The sequence below is a fragment of the Panicum virgatum genome, chromosome 6N (genome assembly GCF_016808335.1).
Source record: "Panicum virgatum strain AP13 chromosome 6N, P.virgatum_v5, whole genome shotgun sequence".
Classification (NCBI taxonomy): domain Eukaryota; kingdom Viridiplantae; phylum Streptophyta; class Magnoliopsida; order Poales; family Poaceae; genus Panicum; species Panicum virgatum.
In genome coordinates this window covers 36,904,632-36,913,462 of record NC_053150.1, presented here as the reverse complement: position 1 = coordinate 36,913,462, position 8,831 = coordinate 36,904,632, and the positions used below count along the sequence as shown (strand labels likewise).

The 8,831-nt window shown below is 46.2% G+C and overlaps 1 protein-coding gene across 4 annotated transcripts; it reads left to right on the top strand.

Annotated features, from left to right (window-relative positions):
- Nucleotides 1-297: 297 nt before the first annotated feature.
- On the top strand, nt 298-3,591 carry LOC120678629 (zinc finger MYM-type protein 1-like). Of its 4 annotated transcripts, none has more exons than XM_039959880.1 (3): nt 298-678; nt 781-1,017; nt 3,520-3,591. In XM_039959880.1, the coding sequence occupies exons 1-3, from the start codon at nt 618-620 to the stop codon at nt 3,585-3,587; spliced, it is 366 nt and encodes a 121-aa protein (XP_039815814.1). In that variant the 5' UTR covers nt 298-617; the 3' UTR covers nt 3,588-3,591. The 4 variants fall into 4 exon arrangements, 2 of the variants coding, with proteins under 2 accessions (XP_039815814.1, XP_039815813.1); XR_005676663.1 differs by lacking the exon at nt 3,520-3,591 and adding an exon at nt 1,922-2,101 and having other exon boundaries at nt 580-678; nt 781-1,832; XM_039959879.1 differs by lacking the exons at nt 298-678; nt 3,520-3,591 and adding an exon at nt 1,922-2,516 and having other exon boundaries at nt 823-1,832.
- The last annotated feature ends 5,240 nt before the right edge of the window (nt 3,592-8,831 follow it).

The window sequence follows — 8,831 nt, the reverse complement described above, 5'->3', positions numbered from 1 at the left end:
TCGACCTCGCCCCGGCGGCCGGCGCCCCCTCGTGGCAGTGTAGAGGAGGCGGAGGAAGTGGAGCGCCCCCTCGTCTTCTTCTTCTTCTTCGTCGTCGAGGTGACTTTGCTGCCCTTGTTCTTGGGCACCCAGTGCATGCTCCCTTTCTAGCATTTTTTTTGGCATATTGGTCTACAAATTTCGGATCTTTAGGTGGAGGGGGCAAGAACCAAGCTTGATTTAGTTCAGATTAGATGCCAACCGATGGAGGCGGCGGCACGACGCATGCGTTTTGTTAGAGTTTTCCCTTTTGCGTTGCCATTCAGGCATGCTCCTGATTCCTGAATGGATTGGATTGCAGGAGGGAAATGAATGCCTGTTTAGTCTTTAATCAGGGTCTATCCCATACTGCAGATTACTGAATAGGAATGCCCAGTTTGCATTTGATTTGGCCAAAAGGTCGTAGCCTCTTGCTTGTGCCGCCAGGACTGTGTGCCGCTGAGATGGAAAGCATCTTTCATAGTGCCCGCTTGTCATTTCACCGATGTACTGCATCATATCTGGCTAGTCCTAAATTGTTTGATTCCATTTGGTTATTATAAGCAGATGTGCTGTTAAGAGGCCTCTCTCAATCCTCAATGGACTCCGGCAGTGGCAGCAACAGAAAGGGAAAAAGAAAAGCAATAGGATATGGAAGAGGTAAAATAGATTAATAGAAGTATTCAAAGTCTCAAATTCAAATAGATGTAGAACTTGAGGTAAAGGTGCTAATTTACTTCAATGCAATCTCTTGTTTTGCAGATCTGAAGAGCTACTTTAGCCAAGGGTCTAGCAGCACCCAGGCTCAGGCTGGCAGCACCCCAAGAACTCATGGAAGTGGAGTTGGTCTTGAGGCATTGGAGGTGGTGCTGCAAACTCAAGTAGAGAGCACTGATGCTGTAGCAGTACCAATGCCAGTTGAAGATGTTGAAGGTCAAGCCAGTGGTGGTGTGAACTCAAGTAGAGAGCAAACTCAAGATAAAGATGCAAGTGATCAAGGTATAATAACTGAGTTCAATCCAGAACATGTCATCTCTGATCCGGGTCTTCGCATTCCAATAGATCAATTTGGTCCTAATATTAGAGATGAAGTTAGGAGGGCTTTCAAACAAAAAGGTCCAACTCAACCTTCATGTCATAATTTCCCTAAAAGACGGGATAAAAGGAGCTTCCAAAAAGATTGGTTTAAGCAATATAATTGGTTGGAATATAGTTTGGAGAAGGGTAGGGCTTATTGCTTCTATTGTTATCTTTTTAGAAATGGTAAAGATGATGACAAGTTTGGTTATGAGGCCTTTACAAGAATTGGCTTTAAGCAATGGAAGAATTCCTACTTGATATTGCGGAAACATGAGGGTGGGCCTGATAGTGCTCATAATAGAGCAAGAATTGCATATGTTGATTTTGATAAGGAAGAGGCAAATATTAAAAAAAAAAGTTGTGCAACATGAAGAAGATGAGAAAGTGAAGTATGAAACTCGTTTAGATACGGCCGTGAGTATTGTGAGTTATATTGCATTGCAAGGTGAACCATTTCGTGGACATGATGAATCAGAAACTTCTTTGAACAAAGGCAATTTTCTGGAATTTCATGATTGGTACAAACTAAGAAATGAGGAAGTGAGGCAAGCTTATATAGGTTGTCCTAAAAATGCAAAAATGACTTCTAGCACAATTCAAAAAGAAATTGCAGAGTGTTGTGCTGAAGCGGTTACCAAAGTAATAAAGGAAGAGATGGATGGTTGTCTATTCTCTATTCTTGTTGATGAATCTCGTGATATATCAGTCAAAGAGCAAATGGCCATCGTTGTAAGGTAAATGGCTATGTTTATGATTCATAGATCATTGATCAATTTACCAATATGAAGTTTCTTGATGAATTATCATATCATTGCTCATGCAGGTATGTGAACAAAAAAGGCAAAGTGATTGAAAGATTTTTGGGAATCAAGCATGTCAAGGAAACTACATCAGAAGCATTAAAGATTGCTGTGGTACAAGTTCTTAGTGCCCATGGTTTAACTATTGCACAATTAAGAGGGCAAGGGTATGATGGGGCTTCTAACATGAGAGGTGAATTCAATGGTGTTCAGAAACTAATCCGTGATGAGAACCCGTATGCTTTCTATATCCATTGTTTTGCTCACCAATTGCAGCTCGTTGTGGTTTCGGTCTCCAGATGTTGTTCATCCATGGAAGATTTTTTTTGACTATGTCAACATGATTGTGAACAGCACTAGTGCATCTTGTAAGAGGAAGGATTTGTTGCTTGATAATCATCGTACACAACTTTTGGGTAGGTTGGAGAGTGGAGAAATTTCCTCTGGTAGAGGACAGCATCAAGAAACATCATTGGCTAGGCCTGGAGATACAAGATGGGGATCTCACTATAAGACTTTGCTTCGTATTGAAACAATGTGGGATTCAATAATAGAAGTTCTGTCAGTCATACATGATGATCAACGTAATCCATCAAGGGCGGGCGGTTTGGTGCATACCATAGGAGTCTTTTAGCTTTGTCTTTATCATGAAGATGATGTTGCAAATCCTTCGCATACCAAGTGACCTATCTTCTCTCTTGCAAAAGAAGGATCAAAATATTGTTGAGGCTATGTCTTTGGTCATTGATGTAAAAACCCGTTTGGTCAACTTGAGAAGTGAAGGTTATGAGCCATTACTTGATGAAGCCAAAGAATTTTGCTGTGAGAATGATATCCCAATACCAAATATGGAAGATAATGTACCAAGATTTGGTCGATCAAGAAAAGGAGGGAGAAACAATATCACTCAAGATCATTACTTCCGTGTTGATACCTTCTATGCTACAATAGATGCTATTACAACAGAGTTTGATCATCGATTCAATGAGGTATCTTCAGAATTGCTTACTTGCTTTGCATGTCTTGATCCAAGGGAATCATTTTCTAAGTTTGATGTGAATAAGCTTGCTCGCCTCACGGAGATATATTTAGATGACTTCTCTTTTGATGATCGAAAAAAAATAAAAGATCAATTACAGACCTTTCTTATCCATGTAAGGAGAATTGACGAGTTCAGAGTTTGTCAAGATTTTGCAAGCCTAGCGCTAAAAATGGTTGAGCTCAACAGACATACGATGTTCCCATTGGTTTATCGCCTAATTGAGTTGGCATTGCTACTACCAGTAGCGACCGCATCGGTTGAAAGGGCTTTTTCAGCCATGAAGATAATTAAAACTGAGTTGCGGAACAAGATGTCTGATGGTTGGCTTAATGACTTAATGGTTGTGTATATTGAGAGGGAGATATTTAAAGGAATTGATCTTTAATCTATCAAAAAGGCATTTCAAGTGAAGAAAGATAGGAATATGAAATTGCCGAAGCATCCTAAACGCAACCGGACTGAACGCAACTAATAAATTTATCGGTATAACTCTATACTCTAATTGTATATCTCGTATTACATTTAATATTTTAACTCTAATGTTTCACTACTAATTTATGTTTTCTCTTTGTTTAACAGCTTATTTTGGTCCCGTTGTTGATTTGATGTGTAATCTACATGTTTTTCTTCATTTAAGGTACTTCTAAACGATGGTCTTGTGGTGAACTTTTATTTCCGTACAATATATAAATGTAGTCTAGAAATACACCATCACACCTAAATTTTTGGTTGTCCTCCGCCACTGCATGCAGGTAGCGCTAGCCACGTGCTTTTCCCTCCCAAATCTCCTCTATTTAAAAGACTTTTTTACCCCCTCACCCCCATTACACTACCAAAAAATGGTTTATAGGGGGCGTTTGAAACCACGTTAGTAGGGCCGGACACGATATCCGCTTCTACTTTTCGCAGCTTATGGTTTATAGGGGGCGTTTGAAACCACATTTGTAGGGCCGGACATGATATCAGTTTCTACTTTTCGCAGCTATAAATAAATATTTGCAGGAGCAGGTAACATGCACACTTAGGTTAAAGGGTTCAAACCGTTTACTTAAAGCCCCTCCACCACCCAACATAGTCACTGTGACTTAGGTTAACAGGGTTCGAACCTGTGAAACCAGTCCTGGCAAAAAAAAAAAAGAGAGAGACCAAAGAGTACAAAGTACAGAAAAAAAAATCTTTGACAGAAAAACATTCATTCATATCATTAAAGTACTATTACAGCTTGCTGTCTTCTTTATTGAGTCCAACCCACTCGATATTGTATCCTCAAATATATTCTTGCCCTGTTCTTCCATAGCGCCAACGTTTGAATGCATTTCTGTTTGATAACTTGTACTAGTGTTCTCCCATAAAAAATCCTCTGATTCCTTGCTAACAAAATATTCCAAGCTACTATAACAATCGTAGGTAGCTTTAGATGTTTCTTTTGGTCGGTGCTTAGCTTGAACAGGACATTGCTCTGTTTAGATCACACTACTTCAAAAAAGCATTAACCGCGACCTTTAAAAATGACCTCCGAGGTGGGCAACAATTACAACCGTCTCGGTCAATGCCTTGAATTAACTGAGGTGGGCAACAATTACAACCGTCTCGGTCAATGCCTCGAATTAACCGAGGCGGACACTTTTTATTAACCGAGGTGGTTACAAAAAAATCACCTTGCAAAATTGATTTACGGAGGAGGCGAGCATTATAAGACAGCCGCCTCCAAAAATAGTCTATTTTCGGAGGCTGTCATCTTAAGTTGTTTGCCTCCTTAAATAGATTTACCGAGGCATCACAATATAAGGCTCGCCTCCTAAAATATCCCAAACACTTGGTGGCCAGCGGACTGTCCGCTCCATCTGGGCGGACTGTCCACCTGTTCGAACATCGGAACCTTCTGCCAAGAAGTTCGGACATCCGAATAAGCAGACAGTCAGCTCCCTAGAGGCGGACCATCCGCCAGGGGCCACTGCCACACATATAATTAACCAGCACTTAGTTTCTCTCTCCCTCACCCTCACTCGCTCGCCGTCCTCCCTCACCTCTTCCTCTTTCCCACTGCAGCGGCGGCCCCCGCCTGTCCCTCTCCCTTGAGCATGGTCAGTGCAGGGGAGGGTTGGATCCGGCCCCAGCGCGGGCAGATCCGGCGACAGTTGCACAGGGGAACGCTAGATCTGGTCCCGACGCCGGCGGAATCTAGCGGCTGTGGCTTGTTCCAGGCGGAGGTGGAGACATTGGGCGGGTCCCTAGCTGGCTCGGAGGTATGCCCTCATCCTCTCTCTCCTCTTTCAGGTCCAGGGCGAGGAGGCCTCCCTCACCCTCTCTCCCTCGCAGATCCCGGCGATGGCGACGGCTCGATCCGGTGGATGGGAGCCCGGATCCAGAGGTAGTGAGGCAGGATCCAGCTGTGGCGCTCCGCCCCCAACCCTCCCTTCTCACAGATCCAGTGCGGGGCGGCCAGGCGAGCAGCGAGGCGGGGGCTGCTCCATGGCGGCGGAGGAGGCGGTGGCATGGTGGGACAGAGTCGCGACCTGGAACAGCGGTGGTGGAGGCGGCGGCGCGGAGCCGCGGCCCGGATTGGTGGCGATGGCGGCACGGAGGCGGTGGCCCGGAGCTGCATTTTTTATTCTATTAACTGTGGCGAGCAAATGATATGTCTCGGTAAATCTTTGATTTACCGTGGCATTGAGGGCGAGGTGGATGGGCTTGACCGCCTCGGAAAACCAATTTTGCCCACCTCGCAAAAACTTTTTGTAGTAGTGTCAATTTGTGGGACAATTGTTGTATTCGTATCTAGGGATGGTAAAGGGCCTCAAATTTTAACCTAGATAATATAAGGGCCAGCCTCAAAAAGGACTAGGCTCTTATCTTATGCAATTTTAAGCTAAAATTATAAAAATATATAAGAACCAAGTTGGATAGTGAAGAGAGAGCAATAGGACCATGATCTATTAACAACCCTAGTTGTGTGCAGGCTTGAGTTGCTTTGCGGGCATCTGAATAACATGTATCGTTACCTCGTTACATCCATATAGGCAACCTGAGCCTGTGACAATGTTTCAGTTTGCTAGTACCTATCAGGTTTTCAGCCGATCTCTTGAAGCAAGCCAAGCCAAATTTTTGCTTTTATTTGACGCCAATAATGCCTCCGAAAGCTAGCATGTTATAGCCCTGACTACTTGACTGTGAATTATTTTGTCGGTCCCAATGTCATTTCTCTTTGATTTCCTATCTAACTTGGGTTTACTTGGTCATCTCCAGCAGATTATTTATATCTCGTACCTTATATATTTTCCCTCTCCATCACCAATAGTATTTTTATATTTTTAGTATCCAGTGCAGTAGCATATTACTTAAAGGATAGAATATTTGGTGGAATCCTCTACATTTGAGCAAGGGGGAGGTGGATTTTGGATATCCCAAAAAAATATTTAGGTATTGGTTATGAAATTGCTAATATGCTAGATAACCTCTTATTATCAAAATGATAAATTTTTGGTACTGAAGGGATGAGTAATCTGCTGCTGCAGAGTGCCACTACTAGAAAACTAGGCATTAGTACCGGGCGCGAACCCCTTGTTAGTATCGGTTCCCTGGCCGGTACCATTCGATCGGTACTAAATGTGCTAGCATTTAGTACCGGTCGGTCAGTACCAGTCAAGAACACCAACCGGTACTAAAGAATTTTTCGCGCAAAAAAATTAAATTGCTTCTCCCGCACCTTATCCCTTTCTCTCTGCTCTTGTTTTTCTTTCTACCATCGTTGCTGCTCTTGTTTTTCTTTCTACCATCGTTGCTCCTCTTTTTCTCTGTTCTTCCTTCAAGAACAAGAACCGACATCTTTTCTTCAAGAACGGTTCTTCAAGAACAAGAGAAATGATAAACAGCGGCGGTGAAAAGAAATCTGAGAGCATGAAGAAAGGGAAGAGGAGCCGGAAAAGCTTCACAACATTCAATCCAAGATTATAAAGATCTAAAATTATAAGAAAAATTATACAACACCAGATTCTCTGAGAAAGGATTCAACATTGACCTGCACATCTGGAAATGAAAAAAAAATCTTGGCTTGCCACAGCCTGGCCGCGCCCGCCCCGGGCGGTGTGATGGTGAGCCTGCGGCACGGACGACACGGCCGCCGTGGAAGGCGCAAGCGACGTGGGTGGAGCCGTCCGGGTGGCCCGTCGAGAGGAGGAGCCACGGAAGCGGGGGCGACAGGGCCTGGACCTCCTGGTGATGGCAGCATCGCGCCACGCGCAGCATGCGACGGACATGGCCGCATGCCTCCAACGCCGGAGCCGGGCTGCGCCTGCCAACGCCGGCTCCGCCACTGTGGCCTGGCTGTGCTGCGTGCGCGGCTCCGCCGCCGGGGCCGGGCCGCACCCACCGGCGCGCCTCCGCCGTCGGGGCCTGGCCGCACCGGCCCGCGCGCCTTCGCCGGCGCATTGCCACTGTGCCGCTGGCCACCGTCAGATTGAGAGAAGAGATAAGAGATGAGGGGAAAAGGGAGAAGACACGAAGAGATAAGGCCGCGCCGCTGGCCACCGTCAGAATATTTTTTTGTTGGGGTCAGTTAATACCGGTTGGAGACTACGTAGGGCACAAATAGAATATTTTTTTGTACCGGACACTGTCTTTACCCGGTATTAAATTTTTCTGGGTGCTACTTAGTACCGGCTGGTGCCACCAGCCGGTACTAAACGGTTATTTCTTGATGCTAGTGGTGGTTCCAACCGGTACTTTTCGACTCTCAGGGCACTGTGCATACCGCCCGGTACTGAGGAACGAGAGTACTCTATCCTGCTTGTGATGAGTGAATTGTCAACCGTGCGGTGTGATCGTGCGCTTGGTCTTTGGATTGCAGGTACACGGGCGTCGATTGTCGACGGGGAGCTGCCATGGAGGTGCTATGGCCGATGGACCGTGCGGTGGACGGCGGTGAAGGGCAGTCGGGACCGGGCGGCAGCTGTGGCGTCCACTCCTGGATCAAGGGCGCAAGCGGCGACGGAAGGCGGGTTTCTTGGTTTGTGCCACAAAACCAAGGATGCGGACGGCGGTTGAAGACGCCAAGTCGTGGAGGTGACGGGCGTCGGTCTCGGGACTGACGGAGGCGACGGGCGTCGACGGCGTCTAGGGCCTCACTGCGGGCGAGGAGGTGACGGGCGTCGGGCGGCGTCTAGGGCCGTCAGAAGGCCGAGGCGGGAACGACGTCTAGGGCCACGGCGTGGAGGCGGGAATCTTCCCGCGCGTGAGGTTTTGGCGGTTTTCTCAAAACCGGCCACCTACCCGGGTTTCGCGGACCCTCCAAAACCGCGGACCGGATCTTCGTCGACGTGGCGGCATCGCAGCAAAGACTTCGAGTCGAAGAAAGAAGCTCCGCCGTCGATCGAGGCTGTACAGCTGGGTGCTGCTGACCCAACCGGTCTGACCGGTCTGGCCGCAGCAGCCGAGTATAAATACCCCCCACCAGCCCGTGGGTGGGGAAGTCTCTTGAGTCTTTTGTTTTCTCTGGGTTTTTCCTTCTTCCAGCCTCTGCTCTAGGTTAGGGCCAAGGACTCCAACGCAAAGAGAGATTAGATTATAGCTATTCTCTTCAATCTAGTGGGTGGATGACGGGCGGATGGCTCTAGCCTTTGTATAGGTGAATTCCTCTGAGATAATGGATGAAATTTGTTTGAGATTCACTTGTGTGTGCTGAGCATCTCATCCTCCCCTTCTCTCTTGCGTTTTGGGTTTAATTCTCCTCTTTTGGTGTGTTTCTTGTTTGGAGGAGACCAACCCTTGAATTCGTGGTTTGATGGACTCTTTGTGGCGATTCTAATCCTTCTAGCCGAGTGCTAAACCTACTGGAATCGAGAGTTCTCACGAATTGGCGATTTTGTGTTCTTGAGAAAACCCCAATTCTCTTT